A 23142-nucleotide genomic window follows, 5' to 3' on the forward strand; every position below is an offset into this window, starting at 1 on the left:
AACATTGCGGAGTTTGAAACTGCGGCGGGCACGGTGCAGCTGCTTGCTCCTCGTCTACCGCTGCACCACCGCTGATATAAAACATCGCTCACACTCTCTCAATCCATCCAAACAACTTTCACTAGATCACAGCTACTCTCTTCTATGAAACTCAACTTGTTCGTGGCTGTCTTCGCTGGCGCCACGCTCGGTCCGTTGTAATCTTAATTACTCCTAACCCTTGTCGCTCATGTTTTGTGTGTTTCTATAGGCCAGGTTGCCGCCAGTCCTCTGCGCGTGGTTGTCGTAACTAGCTCCAACGATGCACCCGCCGCACCGAACTTGCGTTTTGGCCACGCCATCGCAGACAGCCCCGTAGCCAAGTTGGCCTTGCCCACTCAAAGCTACATTAAACCGGTTACTCGCCGTCCCTGTGGCAAGCATATCAAGGAAAAGTTCATTGGAATGTCCAACGCCTTCCGAGCTGCCCTTGGTTTGCCCCTTATTGAAACCGCTCAATCCAAGGCAGGTCAACATATCCATGGTGGAATGATCCACATCATGCCTTTCGTGGGCACGCCATCCATGGATATGAAGCCGGCTGAGGACAACTATCACTCCATGTCTGGTGCAGAGATGCTCCCTCATGAGCATGTCCGTATCCACAAGGTCCACAAGTGGGGGAAGACGTTCTGTATGCGTATTCACAATGCGCTCATGGCTCTCGGTCCCTGGGAGGGACGAGCTGTCGCATTTGTCCTTGGTGAGTGGTTGTGGTTCTCTATCACATCTGCCTGATTTCATCAATCTTGTTTAGGATGCGGTATTGGTGTACTCCTCAGGATGTTTTGGGTCCTGACCATTGTTACCTACCGTACGATCCGTGGAGAACGTGATGATGAATACACCGTTATTGAGGAGTACAACTCCGCTGAAGACGTTGTCGTTCCTCCCCCTACCTATACCATCATCGACGAGAAGGATCAGATCAAGATCAAGGACGCCCAGAATGCTGATGGGAACTAGCGGCTACTTCTCGATATGACCTTCCTTAAGGACATTATCCCGTCTCTTTACCAATATGACCATTGTGCGCTTCTTCTGCTTACAGTTCGACGTTACATCCTTTCAAATGTAATTGTAATAACGACGTGCGAAGTAAAACTCCCGACAACTTCTCGTTACTGCGGCAAGCGGTCGGGCGGATTTTTATTAGCACCATTCTTGAATTTGAAAGAGTCGTCTGGAACGCTCCTTCCATTCTAATGACTGCGTTGATTTTGTATTCGCTCTCTTCCAATGCCCAATAACCAATCTTGTATCGCGAGTACCAATGGGATGGAATGGCTTCACTTTTAATGCCTATCAGTCGACTCGGCAAATCGGGAATTGAAGGCCTCGAAGATCATATTGGGCTGTATGTCATATGGAAACGCTGGCTGGAACGAATGGACTGTCTCAGACGAGGAAGAAATCACCCGTCATTTCAAATTCGTGTTCGTGCTTTTCCTGGTTGCATGTAGAATGTTCAGGAAGCTTATCATCTAATCAGATATGATGCTGCGCAAACGTGTGTCTTCCCGGGCTCGTGTATATGATTGATATGTCATTTAGGATCGTGGTTAGGCTTACTCAGATTGTGGCTCTGAGTTCTTCTTGGAAAAGCTGTCAAGAAGCTTAACCTTCCACGAGATGAGATCGTGGTTAGTATGACGAAGGTGAGTGATCCACTCCCATGCAGTTAACACGTTTCATGTCTATTATTAAGTTTATGACGGGCACTTTTGCAGGTTTACGACGATGTGGAACGAGAGTCTGGTGCCAACTCCTACGCAAATAGCCTCGACCCAGACGACGAAGGCTACGTTAACCTAAATGATCTGAGCAGGAAGGTAAAAGAGAACAATAAAAAAAAACCCCCAAAAATGCAAGTTTAACCTGCTTTCCCTCAGCTGTTAGCATATTAGCATATTTTCTCGTCTTGAGAAGCTCCAACTCGATTCTCGACTTGTCGCAATGTATGCTGTGGCCGTCGGTATTTGTTTTAAATGCATGAACACCTTTTTGTAGGCCATCGCTTTGAATACGAAACGTCTATTGAAGAGACTGTAAGGACAATCCATGATTATAATCGCGCGCGATCTTATTTCATCTTTAAGATGCAAGCTCTCCAATGATGATGTTGTCCAGGCTGGATATTAGTATAATCTTTCCCGGGCACAGATTGTGCGAATTGAGATACGAACCGTTCACATCGAATATCTACAGCGATGGGACACTTGTCCTTCAAGTTTTCTAATTCCCGGTAGTATAGAGCGCTCGATCTACTGCACATCGAAATCCGTCTTTGCATTTAGCTCATTCGACCGTCACAATTTCGAGCGAAAAAAAATAATTTATTCCTATAAAGCCTTACAAGGACAGAAGTCTCGGAGAGCTGTGAATTTCTTTGGAAATACGGAGTCACTTAAAGTCTGGTGCATCGGTTTTTGGGCAGATAAGTGGCGAGACTCTGCGTTGACGATCATCTTTCCAAATTTAGTATCACGTTATTTCCGCGAAGAATAACAAGAGCTGAATACTGTGATTTCGAGTTTTTGCTAGGAAACAGAGGAAACGAAGGAAGCTTTATTGTGAATGACTAAATTGCAGAATTCAAGGTCAATTGCAAGTGTTGATGCAGGATTTCGGAGGGTGTTGGCAAACAGATGTCAACAGGGCGGTCATTTGCTGTTTACTGAACGGAAACTGTGTGGTACACTTACGCCCAGTCCTCCATGCACCTCTACAATCTTACTCTGCAGCCGCCCACTGCTGCGCTTCAGGCCGTTGTGGGCAATTTTTCTGGCGCCAGGCAACAAGAAATCATTGTTTCTCATGGCACGCGCCTCGAACTCCTGCGGCCAGATCCTCAGACGGGCAAGGTCGTGACCGTGATTGCTACAGACGTCTTTGGTTCTATTCGGTCACTCGCCTCCTTCAGACTGACAGGCGCAACCAAGGGTGAGCACCCTGTACGTATCTTTTCCTTCGCCATGCGTTTGACCTTTGTGTTCCTCAGACTACGCCATCCTAGGATCGGACTCGGGTCGTATAATCATCCTGGAATATGACGCCAAGACAAGTAGCTTCGCAAAGTTGCACCAGGAAACGTTCGGAAAGTCTGGTGCTCGTCGAATTGTACCTGGTCAATATCTCGCTACGGACCCAAAGGGACGTAGCGTTATGATCGCTGCCATGGAAAAAGCAAAACTCGTCTATATTCTAAATCGTGACGCGGCCGCAAACCTAACCATCTCGTCCCCACTCGAGGCACACAAAAATTCTTCTATTATCCATCACATTGTTGGACTGGACGTTGGCTTTGAAAATCCTGTATATGCAGCGCTCGAAGTGGATTATTCAGAGTCAGATCAAGACCCTACAGGAGAGGCTTTTAAGAGGGCAGAAAAGGTGCGTTATGTTGACTCGTATACGCGATTCATGAGTTGACCTTGTGTTAGATGCTTACATATTACGAACTTGACCTCGGATTGAACCATGTCGTTCGAAAATGGAGCGAGCCCACGGATCCACGCGCAAATCTCCTTGTACAAGTTCCTGGTGGACAGCTTGCATCGTCAGACCGATTTGACGGACCTTCCGGAGTACTTGTTTGTTGTGAAGACCATATTATTTACCGACACATGGACAGCCCTCAACACCGTGTTCCTATTCCCCGGAGGCAGCATCCCCTTGAAGACAAAGAGAGGGGGGTGATAATCACTTCCGCTGTCATGCACAAAATGAAGGTAAGAGCTAGCGTGTCGTCTAGGATTTTCGTTGATTTGGGCTACTGTAGGGTGCATTCTTTTTCCTCCTTCAAAGCGAAGACGGTGATCTGTTTAAGGTGACCATTGAACACGAAGACGAAGAAGTCAAGGCACTGAAGATCAAGTACTTTGACACCGTCCCAGTCGCCTCAAGCCTCTGTATCTTGAAATCAGGATTTTTGTTTGTCGCGTCAGAATTCGGTAATCAGTAAGTGTTCAAACTCTACCCCTGACTCCAGTGCTTTACAAGGTTGCCAGCTACCTGTATCAGTTCCAGAAGCTTGGAGACGACGATGAAGAACCAGAGTTCAGTTCAACGTCTTTCCCTTCATCCGGAATGGCCGAACCACAAGCTGCTCTCCCCCGCGTCTACTTCAAGCCACGCCCACTAGACAACTTGGCTCTTGCTGACGAACTCGAATCCCTTGATCCCATCATCGACTCCAAAGTGCTTAACCTACTCCCCAACTCCGATACCCCACAAATTTTTGCTGCATGCGGGCGTGGTGCGAGAAGTAGCCTCAGGACACTACAACACGGGTTGGAAGTCGAAGAATCTGTCAGCTCGGATCTGCCTGGTATCCCGAATGCGGTATGGACCACCAAACGTAACGAAGATGGTGAGTAACCTCCGCCTACGTTATTCGTAATATTTTCTTAAACTCCGTTTTAAAGATCCATACGATTCATACATCATTCTCTCATTTGTTAACGGCACACTCGTCCTCTCCATCGGCGAAACCATTGAAGAAGTTCAAGACACGGGGTTCCTTTCCTCCGCACCCACGTTAGCGGTGCAACAAATTGGTTCTGATGCCCTTCTTCAAGTTCATCCTCATGGTATCCGTCACGTACTTGCTGATCGACGTGTTAACGAATGGCGCGTCCCTTCAAATAAAATAATAGTCGCTGCCACGACAAACAAACGTCAAGTAGTCGTTGCCTTGAGCTCCGCCGAGCTGGTTTACTTTGAATTGGATTTGGATGGCCAACTGAACGAGTACCAAGACCGAAAGGCTATGGGCTCCACCGTCCTTGCACTCTCGATTGGTGACGTTCCTGAAGGGAGGCAAAGAACGCCATATCTGGCTGTGGGATGTGAAGATCAAACAGTCAGGATTATCTCACTGGACCCGGAGAGTACGCTCGAGACAATCAGTTTACAAGCGTTGACGGCGCCTCCGTCGGCAATTTGCATTGCGGATATGTTGGATGCGAGTATCAACAAGGCCCAACCGACGATGTTTGTGAACATTGGATTACAGAACGGAGTGTTACTGAGGACAGTATTGGATCCAATTAACGGACAGTTGACGGATACGCGCACCAGGTGTGTTTACGCTGCCACAATGACCTTTTGTGGGTCAAGCTAATACTTTTTCTAGGTTTTTGGGGACAAGACCAATCAAGCTTGTCCGTGTACTGATTCACAAACATCCAGCCATTCTAGCACTGTCATCGAGATCATGGCTGAACTACACTTACCAAAATTTCATGCACTTCACACCGCTAATTTACGAAAATCTGGATTACGCATGGAGTTTTTCGGCGGAATTGAGTCCTGAAGGTTTGATTGGTATTTCTGGGTCCGTGCTTAGGTGAGTAACCATCGGCGCTGCCTGACAAGCTGATCCGTGCTGAAGCGGTTGCCAGAATTTTCCATGTCCCTAGACTTGGTATCAAACTGAAACAAGATTCGATCCCATTATCATATACGCCGAGAAAGTTTATCACGTATCCCCTGAATAACTTATTCTATCTGATTGAGGGTGACCATCGCGTCATGGGTCAAGATGCCGTTGACAAAAAATTGAACGAACTGGTAAGCTTTCTCGTTACTATTCTTCATCTATTATGGCGTCGCTGACTTTACATAGCGCCAACAAAATAAGGCGATCGACCAGGAAGTTCTCAATCTGTCGCCAGAGGTATTTGGTCGACCAAAAGCAGCCAATGGAACCTGGGCATCTAATATTCGTATTATTGACCCGGTGGAGGGGAAAACGATCTCTGTTGTGCCGTTGGACGGTAACGAGTCAGCATTCTCTCTCGCTGTGGTGCCGTTCAGTGCGAAGGGTAATGAATTACATTTGGTTGTGGGTACTGCTGCGGATACGAAGTTGTCTCCAAGGACATGTTCAACTGGGTTTTTGAGAGTGTATAAGTTCCTTGAGGATGGTAGACAGTTGGAGCTGGTGCATAAGGTGAGCAAAGTACATGGATACTTTATGACCATAACATTGACCCGTACGGGCTTAGACGGAGATTGATGATGTGCCGCTTGCATTAATGGCTTTCCAAGGAAGACTAGTAGCGGGTGTTGGGAAGGCGCTGAGGATCTACGATATTGGAAAGAAAAAGATGTTGAGGAAGGTCGAAAATAAGGTGAGTATCGCATCAAAAATATTTTTAGAGTTGCTCTGACGTGCACAACGTAGCAATTTGGCTCTGCAATTGTAACACTGTCAACGCAAGGTTCACGTATCCTCGTCGGTGACATGCAAGAATCAATTTTCTTTGCCGTCTACAAGGCCCCCGAAAATCGTCTTTTGATTTTTGCCGATGACTCTCAGCCGCGATGGATAAGCGCTGCTACTATGGTGGATTATAACACTGTAGTTGCTGCTGACCGGTTCGGAAATATCTTTGTCAATCGACTAGACCCAAGAGTCTCCGATCAGGTTGATGAAGACCCGACAGGAGCCGGGATTTTGCACGAAAAAGGGCTTTATATGGGTGCCCCCCACAAAACGAAAATGATCTGTCATTTCCATGTTGGGGATCTCATCACATCCATACACAAAGTTTCTCTCGTTGCCGGTGGCCGTGAAGTGTTACTATACACGGGCCTACACGGGACGATAGGTATCTTGGTACCATTCGTCACCAAGGAGGATGTTGACTTTATTTCGACTTTGGAACAACACATGCGGACAGAACAAGTGAGTTTGGTCGGGAGAGATCATTTAGGCTGGAGAGGGTATTATGTTCCAGTTAAAGCGGTCGTGGATGGAGATTTGTGCGAGATGTATGCAAAATTACCTGGGTCGAAACAAAGCGCGATAGCTGGCGAGTTGGATAGAAGTATTGGAGAAGTCTTGAAAAAGTTGGAGCAGTTGAGAGTTACGGCAAGTGGGTTTTAGTTTGTTTTAGAGAAAATGTCTTGTTGCTGGTTGTTTTTATCTTTTGTTTGTAATTGCTATAGCAAGTCGTAATGTATATTCGTGATTACACTACTGTCTTTCAGGAAAATATTCATCTATACGCCTATAAGTAGGTTGAGATCGAATCTCACCCATGATTCCGGCGGGGATGGAATGCGTCTCACCACGAAAAATTGTAAGTCGCATCCAACTCCCGCCGTAATTTATGCTAGGCGTTTTCACGATCATGAGATCCTCAACAGACTTGGAGGATGGAACAGGAACAGAGGAGACCGTAAGCGGGATGACCTGGGGAGGGTAGGCCAACAGAGACACGGAGCTGAATGTTCTCTGCCTCGAGTTCGTTAACTCTATATTCGAGGTAGGAGAGCTGGGCCCTTCGGCGGCCAAATAGTTCTAAGTGACGATGCGGTTGCGATACTCACAGAGCTCCGTGCTTATAGTCGAGTTTTTTTTCCCTGACGGACAAGCGAAAGGAAACGATGAAAAGCAAGGTTTAGATCTGTATTACACATCATCCGAACATGGAAAAATGTGAGACATAGTAACCGTATCGGGCTGAATGCTATCCTTGCGTATGCGATGAGCAACAGGACCGGGTGACATGTTTGCGCAATCGCCTTTAGTCATTTTGAATTTAAACACGCCATAGCGACTCCCCGGAGGCCCACAAATTAACACTTGAAGTTCGGGGTAGCATTCTTGAAGATGCCTGAAGTATGATGCGGGGTTACCGGATATTTCAGGAATAGACTGGAAGTCAGGAGTCAGGAAATCTGAAACTACAGAGCGCTTTAATTACTGACGTGGGTACTAGTGCCGCTTGCTTTGAAAAGGACAATGGAAGCTACTATTTGGCCTTCCTCGGTCACTAGGGAATCTAAGCGTAGATCTTGTAGCTGAATTTCCCGAGCACATCCCCTACTTGTGAGTTCTCCCCGACGTGCCTAGAGTTCAAGCTATTAATGAATGATAGAAGTGTAGTAGCTGGAATCAAGAATCACAAACTCACCTTCCAAATGTCAAACCACAGATCAACAAACGACTGCCACTGGAACAAATCAAAATCGTCATATGCAGTTCCGGCCTCGATTTGACATAACAACTCAAGCAATCTATCCCAATGGTGCTTCGGTCCTTCTCGTTGTATGGCACTCCACCTGTCCCGGAGTGATTTAAAAACACATTGATGTATTTGGGCGGAAAGACTAAGATTGAATCTAAGTAGCACATCCGTAGGCTGTTCGTTTTCGGAATGAAAATGTGAAGCATATTCGGACCACCGATCCCTGTATCCTGAGCCTAGGGCCGTTAACGCCAGTGACTAAGTCATAGTCCAAAACGACTTACTCGGTCCTGGAGCAGAATTCCTCTTGAAGTCTAACCAAACTATAACACAAGACTCCTTAAAGTCGATCAGTGCGTTCTCCTTAGAGGTATGGAACTTCTTCGATCGAGCAGGGTCCCGCAAAAAGTCGACAAAAGAAGCATGGTGAAAGCGAAAATGGCTAGAATAGACCTCGGCGAGGGGAGGGACGAAGAGTAGTGAGTACAAATCATTGATTGCGGTATAGATCTTGCTCAACGGAAGACCGAGAACCACAGAAAGTCCCATCACACAATCGAGGGCGGGGAATAACTTCTTTGCAGCCGCAACAGCACCAAGGACTCTTTGCGTTGTTGGCCACATCTTGAACGGTATACGAGTGAGAATGTGGGCGTACAAAGCATCCAGTTGAGCAAAGGGTTGTTCATCAGTAGAACCAGCTCTACAACCATCCACCGTAGAGATGACTTCATCGAGGCGGGAGGTTGGATTGGCGTAGTCGGGGTCCCCGATGAACCGAATTGCCACGTCGGCAAATGCGAACAGGCCAGATGCAGCATTGGCGAGTTTGACAATCTTTATCTCCTCGGGCCAACCCTCGGCGACGATTTGCGGAAATTTGACTTGTTGGATATCTTTGAAGCTGCTCCTTAGATAGCGCTCGACATCTTGGCAGGCTTCGGGTGAGTTTATGGGAACACATTCCTCTTTGAAACTGTACATCAGCCGTTCTTGTTCGAATGTGTTGGTGATATGCGGTTCCGGGCGGCTAGAGATAACCCAAGCAAGAGGAACCTCGGGATAATCGTGCGCAAAGGCTGTAATGAGCTGGATTATCTTTCCTTGTCGGTCACGTTTATCGAGTTCGTCCAGCCCATCCAGTAAGATACCCCATGTTTTTCCACCTGCTCCGATTTTCTTCTCGACGAAAGGTTTGACAATGAATGCCTTGAACTGTTCTTCCATACTTTTGTTCACAAGTTCAGGATCGAAAGCAAGCAGCTCGGAGATGAAGGTGCAGTAAGGTTCGATGTGTACCGCGAGTTGATAAGCAATGGTGATAAAGACGGCATGAGAGTTGTTGCGGCCATTTGGTCGTGAAAAGAATACAGAAGCACCCAGACATTCAGCTGAAGCAAGCTTCTCAGCGAAAGTCTGAACAATCGCCGATTTGCCAACTCCGGCAGGCCCATAGATCCAGAGGATCAATTCTCGTTTCGTTTCGTCATAGAACCAAGCAACGATCCTTTCGTTGATTTTGATTCGGGTGTCCGGGTGACATTGCGGAGGAGGATCACGCGCAGACGAATCGTGGGCTGCACCAGGAATCATGTGCTTCAAGAGTAGCTCTTTGGCTACGGATTTTTTCAGTTCCGAATGTGTTTGTACAGCCAGTAACTTTCTCACCTTGCCTGCTTTGTCGTCTCCTCCCTGCATAACCATCTTTGAGGAATTATCCACCATCAAAGGATTGTTCAGGATCATATGGTGGGCGTTACTCAAGAAGCTGCCTGTAGCATTCGTATAGGCGCCAGGAGCTTCAAGGCGGATTGATTAATCAAATCAGCACCAGTGGTAGGATAGTTTTGTCATGCTAACTTTCGTACTCGGTCATAACGATACAGCGAGTGTCATTGCGTAGGACACTAGCCGTTGTGCTTATAGCACCTAAGCAACATGAGTGAAGGATCAGAAAGCACAACTCAGAGGGCTGTGACCGTAATTCAAGGCGTCATTCCTGGTATTTCCCACTTCTGTTGCACCCCGGTGAGTTTCTGTGGCTATTCAAATATGAGTATGAACAATGATATCGAGGCGGACCTTCGGACGGCTCGCTCACGATGGCGATATTCGGTGGTGCACTACCTGTAACCGTTATCTCGCTCCCACGATGACCTTGATTTCGCTTGAGAGGACTCTTCTGACGCGAGGGTAGAGAGAGGTTACCATTGATAGTATCAACCTGAAGGTTAGGCGCCTTTCGCTTCATTCGAGCTTTGGTGAATTTGCTCTTTAACCATGGCTTCATTTGCGTTTGTGGTGAATAAGTCGTCACAGAGGCCGGGGAGTGGGGATGATGAAAGGAAGACAGAAGTCACTACATAAACTCCGCGGGTCCGACCTAGGACCAGATATATGGGCTTCATCAGACGTGTAGTGTGACGGAAATCAACTCCGCTCGATTTAGCTGTCGGATCTCATATGTAGTGAGTGCTAACGGCAAACAAGCCTACCTGCAAATCAATGAGTGGCTGACTCACAATTGGTAGAGGAAGCGTAACAAAACCTGAAATTCTTTCACCGTGACATCTGGCAATGCAGTAGGCTTCTCATCACATGTCCCCTCCACAGAATGGCTCTCACTTCCAGTCGGACTAATGAACATATTTCGAAAGACTTCAGACCCCTGAATGAGGTAGTGCCGATGGACCTTAAAGAGTCTATTCTCGACCTGTAGCCAGTGTCTTTCTTCAATTGAGTACCCCGCAAATTTAAGGACTTACGAGAAAAATGCACATAGGATCATCCTCGAAATAAAATAACTCATCGTGCTCCGTGTTGGTCAGAGTTTGATCCATGATAGAGAGGTTTGATGGAGGCGGCGAAATCTGCCGTGGCTGGTACGAAGTTAGTGTTACGTCTGGTTCTCACGAGGTTCTCGTCCCTGGAGCCCTTATGTTTTCATGATCACAAACAAGATTCCCGACGACCTGGTATGGAAAAGAGGTCGGGGTGTGGGTGCGGGGTGCCCTTGCTGACAGTGGGAGAGGAAGCCGCTCAGAGAAATGCGAAGCTGGCGGTTCTCTTCACCCAAGTTCGTCACTAGAACTAAGCCTTCCTGGATTTATATCGGCTCTATCAATTCAAGGCAGCGGTAGGTGAACCTCGATTAGCCGCCGACTCCAATCCAAACTCGTTGATTTTTACTATTAACATAATTACCTAGACACCTGGGCGCGAACTGAACGCGGAAGGGTTTGCTTCATCTATGTTACTGGTACGAACATTGACAACTTTCATGCCCGAATCATCGCCGCTAGGCTGGGTATCGTGACGTTCCCACCTCAAAGTGCTTAATTGGTCTTGAGTCTGCCTGTCCCATGCGCGTCCCGAAAATACTCGGTACAAAACAAGGAAATATGAAAGGATCTTTTTGAGAATCGTTTATGAATATAGTATGTGATCGATATTCAGAACGAAGGCTCACCTCAACCTGTACAGCGCAGTTAGTAAAAAAGTTATGGGCGGGAGGATTTTTGAGGATATATGCAATCAAGTAGCCGATGTTCCATGCCGTACTGAGAGCATAGGACTCAATCAACATTGCTGCAATACCGAGATATTGAGCAGCAATATCAGTGTTCCCTGATGACCTTGAGCCTTAATCGAATGAATATTATTTGATACATACCCATCAAGTTAATATGCTTTTGTCGGATAAGCATCAAATGCAGTATGATCATGAAAGTCATCACGATTTTGCTTGCTGCGGTGCAAGCCAGGGCAGTTATGGCCACAATTTGCCGGGTTCGAGTAATATTGGGCAACGTCGACGACAGCGGGGCCCAAACGAATGCTGATTGCAAAATAGTTGTGACTGAGATTGAAGTATTGAATCATGTCAACCGGGGACAAAATATTTCAATCAGAACTTACCAACATAAGCCAGATAAAACAAGGAAGCTAGAATGATGACCGGTATGGAAAAACGAGTTCCACTGTAAACAATCCAGACCCGCCATAGCTAGACGACATATTTTGAGAAAATAGTTGTCAAATAGAGTACCAGCTCACTAGTACACCTAGAGTTAGAACTTCTGCTATCAAAATGGTCGGATTCCATATTTGTGGAATCAATGAGGCACGACCTTGTGCCAAAGGGCCGAGTGGACCACCAGGTAGAGAGCTATAGTCGACGAAAGTTAATCGAGCGTATTGGTTTTCGAGTGCTACATGTATCGTTCCACATATAATGATAACCGAAGCGAGGGTAAATGTCAGCACTGTCTGTCTTTTCCGATCAAGGTCTCGGAGCCATAGATATGAGAGGCGAGCACAAAGACAATAAAGAATGAAAGAAAAGGTATATATGACTGCCACGATGGTCGTGGAGGAGATGAGAGTGAGTGCGTGATTCAAATTTGATGGGATGGGGTCACTCATGAAAGGTAGCGAATATGTGTTCTTGAAATGAGTCCGTTCGGTTCTTATGTTCTCCACTAATCATTCCTCTTGGAGCATGAGTTGACCCGAACACGATGGACCTACTGAATCGTGGGATGGCTGGGGTCATTTCTGGCTCTTTATCATGAATCTTGATGAATACCATGATGAATATCATGTTCAAGTGGATCATCCTGGCCATGACATTAAGCTGTCATTCATTGAAGGAGTGACGGGCGGCGAGAGACTAAATATCCAAGTACGGTTAATGACTTGTACTAAGTACCGCTAACTACCTCATCTGATAGTAACTTTAAAGAGCCGGTCACTACAATGAGCCGTACGAGGATTTTTGAGAATTAGAAGGCTCATGCAGAAGATAAGATTGATGATCGTGAAGAGCACGGGGCTACCGACTCAGTTTGTGAGTTGATTTACTATCACTATTCCTACACACCATGTCAACGATGCCCGCCGGGTAGGGCAGTAACCAAACTGTATTCATGGACAGTGGTATCATTAGGGTAGATCTATCAGTCTACTCCACAACTCATTCAATCCATTTCTGCGCGCCAGTGACTCGAAATATCTCGTCGTCTATAGTAATGATCCTATGTCTTAAACTTTCATCTTCCATGTGTCCATGATACAATATAACGATTCACTCCCACTGAACTTGGGAAATCCAAAATCAAGACTCAAAACCAAAATTACCCGCGGTACGCGAGCCACAAATGATCATGCATGGATCAAAGACCCGAGTTTCAATACAGTGATCATGATGGATGAAACGAAACCTGTCATCGCACCTCCCTGCACAAAAATCATAAAACTAAGCCTTAAAACATGACGTGAAGATCGAAATCCATAGAAACCCATAGAACATACATGAGCCTCGTCGGGCACCGGTTACATTCAATAAACCTTCCAACTCATTCAACGTATCCTCCATTGGAACGTATGTAGGAAGCTCGCACGACACTCTTTCCAAAAAGAATAGAAATCAAGCAGAGTGAGCAAAACGTTTTTTAAAAAGGCTACATGGTCGGGCAACTGCATCAAGGAGGAGTCGAACCTCCAGCACGTCGAACGCGATCGACGACGACGTTGGTTACCATTAAACCATCAATGCTTCTACCATCAACAAATACCTTTGAGCCAAACTCAACACTTTCGAATCATCTTCTCATTCCATTCAATAATTCACAGATCAACCACAAAGTGTATTCCCGCAATCCCATCACAAACACACTACTCAATCCACTAAACAAAAATCCAAAATCTATCCTACCTCAGTAACAAACCAAAGCCCCACGACAAAAATTGAACGGAAAAAAAGACAACAAAGACCCAAAGCAAGAAAAAGCTCCAAAAAAGAATCACAACGCACAAATCGTAAGATAATGAACCAAAAACACCAGAATCCCGCTGCTCAAAACCCTAAAAATAGGGGAGCAAGGTACGGTTCGGCTGGTTCAAAAACCACGGTGCGCTAGATCTTCGAGATTTTCTTCCCGGGATGATATCGTCGTCGTCGAGGTGGCGGAGAGGGTCATCGAATGAGAGATAGAGAGTGAACGTCCAGAAGAAAGATGGCGGTAGTGTGAAGTAAAGGGATGCGAAGAAAAACAAGGGTCGTCTGATGAAGAAAAAAAAGACTAGAGAGGAAGACTGAAATGGAACGAAATAATAGATAAGAGAAGAAAACAATGCGTTACAACCAGATTGATGAAGAGAGATGAGCCTAACAGTACAAGGAAATATGATAGATGATGAATGTCCGAATCTAGAGGTGCCTTTTGTCGAAGATTCTTGGCGCCGTGCAGCAAGAACATGGATAGAAATTGACCTGGCCGAGGAGGTCGAGCGGTAGTGTGGGTGACCAAGAGGGATAATCTAAAAGACATCAACACTGTTGGCATTGATACCCTCGAGCTCGTTCCACGAAAGACCCAAACCAAGGTCGGCGACATTGCTCATGGTGAAATCCTGGCCAGTCAAAGGTTGCTGCGCAGCAGTAGTCTGTAGAGAATCCAAGAGTTTCTGCATCTCGATCTCGTTAGCCCAGTCAACAGATGGATCGTCTGACGACAAAGCTTCAAGATCATTTATCTGAACGTCCTTGTCAGTGTTAGACTCGCTCCTCACTTCAGCGAGACTAGCTTTTTCTTCCTTATCCTCGCCTTCCTCAATGTTGACGGACGTGTTCACCGTCTCGCTAGAAGGTACCGGGACGAGAATCTCCCGGAAGAGCTCCTCCATCGCCTGTTCGTCGACTGCGGTCTGCGCTGTCTGAGACGAAGTTTGCCCAGCTGCCAAGGAGTCAAGGAAGGAAACGGACGACTGGAGGGACGAGACAAGACCACCCGCTGCAGGGCCACCGAATCGGTGGACGCCACCCGTGCTAGGTGGCGAGTGGAATCTTGCTGTGTACTCTTAGTCGACTGTTCTTCCGAGTTGGCTATGGGAATTGAGCGGGGACTGGGGGAGGGGCTGGTGCTGGAGGTGGGGACGAAGACGGGAGTTGAGGATGTGGACATGTCAGAGTCGAAATCGAGAGAGGAGTGGGAAGGCGTGGGAGAAGGAAGTGCGATGGCTGGAGAGGGTTGGGGATGAGATAGCGGCGGTGCAGGGGCAGGACCCAGTCCAGTGGGCAGGCCCTGAGCAGCAAGAGCTTTGACGACGGCATCCCAGCCGCGCTCAAGAGTTCTGATTCGCTCTTTGAGTTCGGCATTTTCACGGTCACGGGCGAGATCCTCGGGAGACTTGGGAGGAATAGAAACAACGGGGAGTGTAGTGGGAGCGGGGTGGCCTTGGGAGAGGAGGCCAATAGAAACGCGGAGTTGACGGTTCTCGTCCTCGAGCTCGTTAACACGGCGTTCGAGGTAGGAGAAATGGGCCTTTCGGCGGTCACGAGAGTTCTGAGCGGCGATGCGGTTACGGTGCGCACGGGCCTCCTTACGCTCCTCTGAAGACTGGTCAGAGCGGGCGCGTTTGCGGAGGGGTTCTGAGGAATCGTGAGAGGGAGACATCATTAGGGCGGAGGGTGCGCAGTGTAGGGGGAGAAAGGTCTTGTAGAGCTCAGATGACTGCGGAGCGCAGGACAGACTACGTGGAAGCCGTGAAGCCAACCACAATGTCGACGTGGCATTATATAACACTTCTCCAAACACGCGCAAATATCAGGGCTGTGAGGCACCAGGTTTCCCCGGTCATCTTTCTCAAGGTCCGCTTATTTATTTATGTAACCTCGTGTGTTCACCTCGCACGCGCGTGTGTCTGAGAAACGCGTTCTCATTCGTCCTTTTGCTACTGGCAGAAAAAAGGGTCATCAGTGGTTGTTTTCCGGTCCCGACACCCTGTGACACCCCTCTATCTCAAGGCGGTTACGATGGGAAAGAATGATAACAAGAAAAGTGCCACTGGAGGGAAAGGCGTCAATCTTGCGGGTATCAATACTGTTCCGAATAGAGATATCATGCAGCGGATGAATTTTTTATGGCAGGCTAGTGTATTGCTTGGAGGGAGTGGCGTTGGTGATACTGGTACTGGTACTAGTACTAGTCGTGGCGATGGCGCCAGTGAAGTGAAGGGTAATAGTGTTGAGAGCGGTATGAAGACAAAGAAGGTGAAGACGAAAAAGGTGAATGGATCTGATTTGGCCAGGATGTATGTGAGGACGATGAACGTCGTTGGACAAAGAACCACCACCAAAATGTTTGTTCTCTCCGTTTTCCCCTCGTCCATTCTGATAATTAAATCTTTACAGGGACCCAAGCGTAAAGCGTACTATATGTAAAGGTTGCTCAAGCGTCCTCATTCCAGGTATTTCTGCTCGAATTCGCAATCGACGTGAGTCATCTTAAAGATTTGATCTATGTACATAATATCTGATCTTTCTCTAGCGAGTCGACAACACGAACATCTGATGATATATACATGCTTAACATGCAATACTTCAAGAAGGATTCCCGCACCTCGAAATGGCGTGATCGCCTCTCCTGAAGCGAGACTTGGAATTGGTGCTACGGCTACCGAAATTATCGACACTTCGGCAGAGAATGTCCAGCGACTGGTACAATCGTCGAATCCTTCTAATCCTCATCCTATACGACAGCAGCAATCACAACACCATTTGGAGGAACAACTCGGCGATAAGAAGGATGATATCGAAATGAACGAACAACAGGATCATCATACTAAGAGGAATATCATTGATCCACGGGAAGATGAGAAGACCAAATCACTGACGAAGCAAAAGAAGACTAAAAAGAAGAAGAAGAAGAAATTGCCCACCATAGTACCAACACCTCGTGAGCCACCATTATTCTCCAGAAAAGATGCGGGGCATGTGGTTTATAGGAGTGGAGAAGTTATTGATATGGATGGCGTATACTGTATATGAATTTATCAAGGGAGTTTGTGTGGATTCATTTTGTCCGTTTTGAATTGCATTTCGGATTTATGTCTTGGTATGTTCGGATCTTTAATTGAGCTTGTTATATGAATATCCGCGAACAATGTGGTCTCTTAGGAGTAATCCCCAAAGACGGTTTCATGGACTCCCATATGCTCTTTCATTTCGCATTACTCACATGCTTTTTGGCTGACGCATGTGTGCCAAGTCTGGTATTGATGGTATTGGTGGTATTGATAGTATTGATGGAAGATTTACCATTCATCATGATCATCTCGTCCACAATCAACTCGGGATAAGTGAAGTATCCAATCATTACCATTGATCAATATTCGATGTCATTACCCTAGATTCATGTACATATATATTCAAAAAGGGTTTTTTTAAGGGTTGCACTTGCAACACCCGATGAGGAGGCAACCCCGCACTACAGTGATGTATACTACCCGTGGTTGCCGATCAATGAGTATACAGATGAATTCTTTAGAAAAAAGGGTTCCAAAGGAGTATATAAATTTATCGGAGACTAGAAGTGTTGGGTTTCGCAGTGAACATTCGCGCCCAATATTATGCTTTTTTTTATAAACCTCCTTCTGTCAACAGAGGTCGTCAATGGAGAGAAACACAGTTCTCCACCCCTTGTCGTCACTTCCTGGTGGCCGCGGGCTAAAAATTATTTATATTACCCTCACCTCTCACGTCTTCAATGTACTATGCTCTAGCGCTCAACCCGGGCCTCACAAATCATCCTGACCAAGACATCACTGGTTACTCGGTGTCAGCCACCTATGGACTCTGGAGACAGGAAAACGCCGTGATTGTCTTTTTGTGTTGTTGGTTTCGTAAAGGAGCCAAGTGTGTATGTTTGCGGAAGGGTACTTTTGGATGGACCCTTGATTGTGGACGCTCGGTGAGGTTATGGATATCTATATCAAGGTGAGTTTGAGAGAACATGGGAAGAAGATAGTCTAACTAGTCTTGGTTGTTGCTACCTTTCGAGCGATAGGGAGGAATTTGAGCACGCATGGACCTGCAACAGCCTGAGAGCGGCATCAACCTTCGACGTCTCGACGATCCAGCGACGATCGCTACTTGTTAGGCTGGGATCGAGATCTAATTTTATCAACACCTTTGAGGGCGCCTAGATTATCTTTTGATTGAGGTATCCGACGGCCTGAAGTATATTCAATGGCAGATAATAGTGAGAGACAGGCAGATGACATGCAAATGTTCCGCGCAGACCTTTGAGTGAAAGGCCCGGCAATTTCCGGCTGCTTCGCCCGACGTCCAGCAGAGCATTACGGAACAGAGCTTGCCACTTTCCATTACTTACCAACGCGTCGTCTGCACTCCTATTTCTTACAACTAACTCTTTCCCACTTACAACACCCCGTATCTCGTCATTAGTTACACTACACCGTTATTCTGGGAACTCCAACAAACACATTATGAATAGGCGACTCACCCGCCCACTCAACAGCTTCCCTCTCTGCTGTCCAGCCCGCTAACGCGCTTTGTAGTCGCCCACCTCGCGGAGTGAGAGTAGAGACGTTGAAGGTGGAACCCGCGGCTGCCAAAAGTGTTAATGTGTTAATTTGTTGCGATGCCGCTTTTGGCTATGGTTCTACCTTTCTGGGATGGCCTGACTATGGCCACATATAGCTCAGCCTCGGAGCGCATACATCCACTGCCATGCTCTCCCTCCTCTCTGTGCCCCCCGCCCTCTGCTTCTCTGTCCCCCTCGTCGTCCTCGTCCTCGCCCTCCGCACCCTCGCCCTCCGCCAGCACCGCCAGTTTCTACTCCTCTCGGCCTTGGCTCTCTTGTCTTTCGCTCTTCTGGCCTCCGTAGCTGGCATCCTCGGACTCAAGGCGTCGGCCGGGCTATTTACTTTCTCAAAAGTCCAGCTTATTGTCGATAACATCATCTATGCCGAGCGTATGTCGTTTTGATGCCATATATGCGCAATGAATCTCATTATATGCGCAGTTGGCGTCTCTGTCATCTATCTGGCCGTCAAGCATAACAACCCCGCGCCATGGCTTCCACGGTCCAGATACATTAAACCCTACACTGGCCTTCTCTGTTTCTTTCTTTTCTGCGGTACGTATTTTTGATGAATTACACGCAGATATTTGCTCACTTTGTCTAGCCACCACCATCGGGCTCGCAACGCCCTTTGTGCTCGCCATTCCTCCCCTTTTCCCACCGCTTATCTTTCTCATCTTCACCCTCTCCACTCTTCCTCTCCTCGTGCACCTCATCTACATCCATTGCTATCTCCCTAACCCTTCTCCATCGCCGCGCTCCAACAAGAAGCCATCAAAGCTTTCGAAGCCAAGAAAGAAGCTCGTAAACCCTTCTGTAACCGTCCCAGGTCCTACATCCTTGCCCAGATTAACGATGCCTTGCAAAAATACCACTGCGATAACTGTACTCATCCCACCACCCCTTCCTTCTCCCGCGTCATCGTCGGCCTCTTTCCCCGGAACAGACCAATCACACAAACAACTTTCCCACTTCAAACACCCTAGCGATGCAGAAGATCCCAGTCCTATCGAAGGCTCGGCTTACGCTGCCGCTAAACTCCATGAGGATTCTGAATTGGGGCATAATACCAATTACGTCGAGCGTATGGACGCGGACCTTGAAGCAAACCCTCGATTTTCACGATTCACGCCGGCCACCGCTCCCTCGGCGCTCGCCATCACTCTCAGGCAACGAGCGATGCGTCTGCGCATGCGCTCTCGCTCCATCCTCATCACCTTATTGATCTCCCAAACCTTCGCCATCCTCAGTGGTACTTTACTTTTGGTCCTTGGCATCTCGGATGATGCTATCACGGCTAGCACTTCCCTCCTTCGGATTATCGAAACCGTCTTCATAGTTTTGTGCGTTTCTGGATTTACATTTGCGTTCTACCGTGAGTTATTTTCGAGTTTGTTCTCAAAAACAAATATTAATATGGATTACAGTTCACGGATTGCCCCTGGACAATAGCTTGTCTCCACCTCAGAGTCTAGCCGCGCCTGGATCCATAACTATATCCGTGGCGCAAAGACAGGATCATGACAGTATTACTCCTGGCATAATATACCATACAGATGAAGGAGACAGAGCGGTTGCCGAAGGCGATATGATCCCTCACTTTGTTGTCGATGGCGGGGATTATCCGGAAACATCATCTTTGAAGCCTATGATCGATCCCGTCATCAATGTTGATAAGGGGAAATATGGTCTTGGGATTGATAGAATTTTCAACTCTGCAAAATCACGCTTTTGCCAGCAAGAAATTTTTTCGCATCCACGAAGTGATGGGCATTTTGGATCCGCCTCTTCCTCTTTCACATCTCCACGTCCTAAACGACCTCCTATTCTCGTATTCGACCAGGTACAGTATGGTGATGATGAGAAGTTCGAAGACGAAGGTATCGAGTTGCCTGTCTTGGCTACTGCGCAATTACCAAGTCCGCCAACTACCCCACGCGCCAAAGGAGTTGATCAGCCATGGCAAGATGGTTGTCATTATCCGTACAATCACCACCATCTGCAGGAACGAGACAGCTATTTCGATCGGGAAGAGGTGCGGGTGGGAGTCATGCGTCCAGGGATAAAGGTTAACGTCATCAGGGAGTCTGAAGAACGGGAAAAATACCAGGAAGCGGTTGCTGATGTCGTGGATACGGCAGCTTCTGAACCCGGGTGTACAAGTTCTTCAGGGAGCGGTGACACCGTCCCTGCATCCAGCGTATCACGGAGTCCCAGGATTTGGTTTTCACAGTACACATTTTCTCCGACATCCTCGAAATCACCGGCTATCACAAATAATGGTCCGACATCACCATCAGCCAAGTCCTTGACGTTATCACCAAAGTCATCTACATTCTCGATATTCAGGAGCTCGACTAATCCCGGAAGTCCTAAGTCGGCATGGAAGAGGGCGCAAAGGATTAAGGCGAAGCTCAGGAGACCTTTGACGCTTCATCATTCGGCAACGGCGTCGAGTCCTAATGTGACTTCTTTGGACTTTGCTGCTGCTGCCTCCCATAAATTTGTACACAGAAAGGCGGGTTCGGCTTCGAAGATTGCAGAATGGTATCCTTTTACGTCGAAAAATAAACAGGGGAAACGTGAGGATAATGATAGAGATACGTATTGGAAAGGAGAGGAAGGACGAGATAGTGGAGGAATCGAGATGGCTGATTTTGTGGATCTGACCGACCCATTTGCGAGTCCTACGCCTGGATTTGCTTTGCCGAAGTGGATTGATAATGGAACGGCTGGGAGTTCGTCGGATGTTGGACATCAGAGGGCGATGGAACGTACGAGCATGAGTGAGGGAAGATCTGAACTTACTTCAGTTGGAAGTGCGAAAGGGAAAGGGAGGGAGTGGGATACTACTGGTAGTGGTGGGAGGGAAAATGAGAAGGTCGGAGGAGTTATGCTTACGAGTAAGACGACTATGTGGGGGAGAGTTCCTGTGGTTATTGGGAACGAAGCGGGATATGATCGGGATGTGAATGTGATGGATTTTCCCGGCATGTTGAGAACGGAGAGGAGGGGGAAAGGTAGCAGGAAGAGACAGACATCCGGTAAAGAGAGGAGAGTAGGAGGAAGAGGGGTGAAAAGGCCGGATTCCCCGATGCCTGTTCCCACTACCTCGTCATTTACGCACTCGAGGTCGATGAGCATTGATAGAATGGTCGACGTGTTGGAAGACATCATGGATGCTCCTGGGCATGTGGGACTTGGCCTTGGAAGCAGTTTGAAGAGAAAACCTGAACACATGAGAAGAAAAGGAAGTCGACAGAGTTTGAGGAGTGTACAAGATGGGTCTACGACACTTAAGCCGTTTGTTCCAGCAATACCGAATTTGCCGTCATCGTATTTTTCAATACCGACACCATCACTACCGAACGAGGAGATTGAGTCGGATAGGTTTGATGACAATGTAAACGGAAGGTTGAGCAGGTGGGAAAAAGGGAAGAATAGAGAGAGAACGAGAAATGGGTCACCTATACCGATTGGTATGAGGTCGAGGCTGCAAACGAGTTTGAGAAGGAAAGGTTCACCTGTTCCGATTCTGTTTAGATCGCCATCAGGTTATAGCCATGGCGGAGGCGCGAGCATGGATGGACGACATATGAAGGAGTTTGGCCGGATTCCATCGTCATCGTCGCCTACTTCTACCAAGGCTCTTGAGAGAGAGATCATGCGGAGTAGAACAGCCGAGAGACGCAAAGTAGGAGGTGATCATGTGTTGAAGAGGTATTTGGAAGATGAGTCTAGTGTGGATGTTGAATTGAACTTGGAGGAAATCTTGCTGGCGCAGAGGTTATTGAGAAGATTAGATTCGGTTTATCACTGTGATGATTATGATGAGCGAGAAGATGAGACTGGGCGATAGTTGATTCAATTCTTCGTTTTCTTGCGATACGCTTATATGTCTTTCGTTCGTTCGTTTTTTTTCCTTATATTTAACCTACTTTCAGTCGTTCTCGTTTCTGATTTGTATGTATTGTAGTCGTTTTTGTTTTTTGTTTTGGCAGTATTACGTTTGAAAGTGTAATTTTACATGGAGATATTTTTGGAAATGACAGTTGGGCCTTGTCAATGTTGTAGGATCTTCGACGTCGGATACAGACATGGACACAGCGGAGATGCCACGAGTGTCGCTTTTTCCGCTAAATTGTTTGGTAACTGAAATGTTCACGTATAGTCCGACGAATTGGTACGCAGATGAATCATTCCCAGTGTGTTTTTCGAATAAAGCAGTCGATCTACTGATTACTTGGAAGATCCTCGGATGAGCCGAGTGGTGACTTGATGTGAAAGAGATGAGAAGCGAATTCTTTTTGGGGGTTTGGCTGACAGATTGAAGAGGAAAGGAAGAGAAGAGAGAGGTGACGTTGTTGATCTTCGATATGAGTGTGGTATTTTGGCGATTCCGGGGGTGAGCGAGTCAAGAAATTAATAATGGGCATGATGCTGCCTTGCCAACTTGGTCTAGACTTTTGGCCGATGTCGATGTCGGTGAACAGGTGGATGTCACGTCGTGTGTGCCTATTGGTCACAAGATGAAGAGGGAGATTTGGATCGGGGTTGTGATAGGGAGTGAGGTTTACCGTCCTGGCTGTCATGGTCTTGGTCATAGTCTTTAATGGTCAGAGGCTTCACAGTTATCAATTTTTTTCGAGTTCGTTCCCAGGCATCAAGCACTTGGGCCGCCTTGTTCTCAAGGTCAAGTTTTTTTTGTTTCGTATCTATAAATGTGTATATAT

General features: G+C 47.2%; 7 protein-coding genes and 1 non-coding gene across 8 annotated transcripts; 4 read left to right on the forward strand and 4 right to left on the reverse strand.

Moving 5' to 3' along the window:
* Positions 1 to 30: 30 nt before the first annotated feature.
* Positions 31 to 1344, forward strand: AGABI2DRAFT_196069 (hypothetical protein). The gene is made up of 3 exons (XM_006457239.1): positions 31 to 190; positions 251 to 742; positions 797 to 1344. Exons 1-3 carry the CDS (start codon positions 145 to 147, stop codon positions 1003 to 1005), a joined length of 747 nt encoding a protein of 248 aa, XP_006457302.1. The 5' UTR covers positions 31 to 144; the 3' UTR covers positions 1006 to 1344.
* Positions 1345 to 2739: 1395 nt separating this feature from the next.
* On the forward strand, positions 2740 to 6941 carry AGABI2DRAFT_229642 (hypothetical protein). Its single transcript, XM_006457240.1, has 11 exons — positions 2740 to 2982; positions 3041 to 3432; positions 3483 to 3770; positions 3821 to 3999; positions 4050 to 4411; positions 4467 to 5121; positions 5177 to 5389; positions 5445 to 5613; positions 5669 to 5995; positions 6051 to 6176; positions 6230 to 6941. The coding sequence occupies exons 1-11, from the start codon at positions 2757 to 2759 to the stop codon at positions 6932 to 6934; spliced, it is 3642 nt and encodes a 1213-aa protein (XP_006457303.1). The 5' UTR covers positions 2740 to 2756; the 3' UTR covers positions 6935 to 6941.
* A 1338-nt stretch (positions 6942 to 8279) lies between these two features.
* AGABI2DRAFT_212634 (hypothetical protein) lies at positions 8280 to 9871 on the reverse strand (the record flags this gene model as incomplete). The annotated part of the gene is made up of 2 exons (XM_006457241.1): positions 9690 to 9871; positions 8280 to 9637 (listed from the first exon to the last, which is right to left on the reverse strand). The coding sequence occupies exon 2, from the start codon at positions 9612 to 9614 to the stop codon at positions 8280 to 8282; it is 1335 nt and encodes a 444-aa protein (XP_006457304.1). The 5' UTR covers positions 9615 to 9637; positions 9690 to 9871.
* A 1507-nt stretch (positions 9872 to 11378) lies between these two features.
* Positions 11379 to 11830, reverse strand: AGABI2DRAFT_196070 (hypothetical protein; the record flags this gene model as incomplete). The annotated part of the gene is made up of 3 exons (XM_006457242.1): positions 11695 to 11830; positions 11491 to 11648; positions 11379 to 11432 (listed from the first exon to the last, which is right to left on the reverse strand). Coding segments are annotated over exons 1-3 (273 nt in total), but the record flags the coding sequence as incomplete, so codon positions are not given.
* Positions 11831 to 13500: 1670 nt separating this feature from the next.
* Positions 13501 to 13578, reverse strand: AGABI2DRAFT_t155. The gene has a single exon. It is a non-coding gene; the product is annotated as a tRNA-Asp (tRNA).
* A 198-nt stretch (positions 13579 to 13776) lies between these two features.
* On the reverse strand, positions 13777 to 15559 carry AGABI2DRAFT_196071 (hypothetical protein). The gene has a single exon (XM_006457243.1). It carries the CDS (start codon positions 15479 to 15481, stop codon positions 14654 to 14656), a length of 828 nt encoding a protein of 275 aa, XP_006457306.1. The 5' UTR covers positions 15482 to 15559; the 3' UTR covers positions 13777 to 14653.
* A 278-nt stretch (positions 15560 to 15837) lies between these two features.
* Positions 15838 to 16851, forward strand: AGABI2DRAFT_123180 (hypothetical protein; the record flags this gene model as incomplete). Its single annotated transcript, XM_006457244.1, has 3 exons — positions 15838 to 16163; positions 16216 to 16298; positions 16352 to 16851. The coding sequence occupies 3 exons, from the start codon at positions 15838 to 15840 to the stop codon at positions 16849 to 16851; spliced, it is 909 nt and encodes a 302-aa protein (XP_006457307.1).
* Positions 16852 to 18555: 1704 nt separating this feature from the next.
* Positions 18556 to 22268, forward strand: AGABI2DRAFT_181570 (hypothetical protein; the record flags this gene model as incomplete). The annotated part of the gene is made up of 4 exons (XM_006457245.1): positions 18556 to 18799; positions 18851 to 18964; positions 19014 to 19784; positions 19837 to 22268. The coding sequence occupies 4 exons, from the start codon at positions 18556 to 18558 to the stop codon at positions 22266 to 22268; spliced, it is 3561 nt and encodes a 1186-aa protein (XP_006457308.1).
* Between the last annotated feature and the right edge of the window lie 874 nt (positions 22269 to 23142).

This window comes from Agaricus bisporus, assembly GCF_000300575.1.
Source record: "Agaricus bisporus var. bisporus H97 unplaced genomic scaffold AGABI2scaffold_16, whole genome shotgun sequence".
Taxonomy (NCBI): domain Eukaryota; kingdom Fungi; phylum Basidiomycota; class Agaricomycetes; order Agaricales; family Agaricaceae; genus Agaricus; species Agaricus bisporus.

Excerpts from the sequence above, each read along its gene's own strand:
- AGABI2DRAFT_229642 (XM_006457240.1), top strand. The coding sequence starts at position 2,757 with ATGCACCTCTACAATCTTACTCTGCAGCCGCCCACTGCTGCGCTTCAG. Across the intron at positions 5,390-5,444 it reads ATTTCTGGGTCCGTGCTTAG|AATTTTCCATGTCCCTAGAC; the intron begins GTGAGTAACCAT and ends AGCGGTTGCCAG. Across the intron at positions 6,177-6,229 it reads TGAGGAAGGTCGAAAATAAG|CAATTTGGCTCTGCAATTGT; the intron begins GTGAGTATCGCA and ends TGCACAACGTAG.
- AGABI2DRAFT_196071 (XM_006457243.1), bottom strand. The coding sequence starts at position 15,481 with ATGATGTCTCCCTCTCACGATTCCTCAGAACCCCTCCGCAAACGCGCC.
- AGABI2DRAFT_196069 (XM_006457239.1), top strand. The coding sequence starts at position 145 with ATGAAACTCAACTTGTTCGTGGCTGTCTTCGCTGGCGCCACGCTCG. Across the intron at positions 191-250 it reads CTTCGCTGGCGCCACGCTCG|GCCAGGTTGCCGCCAGTCCT; the intron begins GTCCGTTGTAAT and ends GTGTTTCTATAG. Across the intron at positions 743-796 it reads AGCTGTCGCATTTGTCCTTG|GATGCGGTATTGGTGTACTC; the intron begins GTGAGTGGTTGT and ends AATCTTGTTTAG.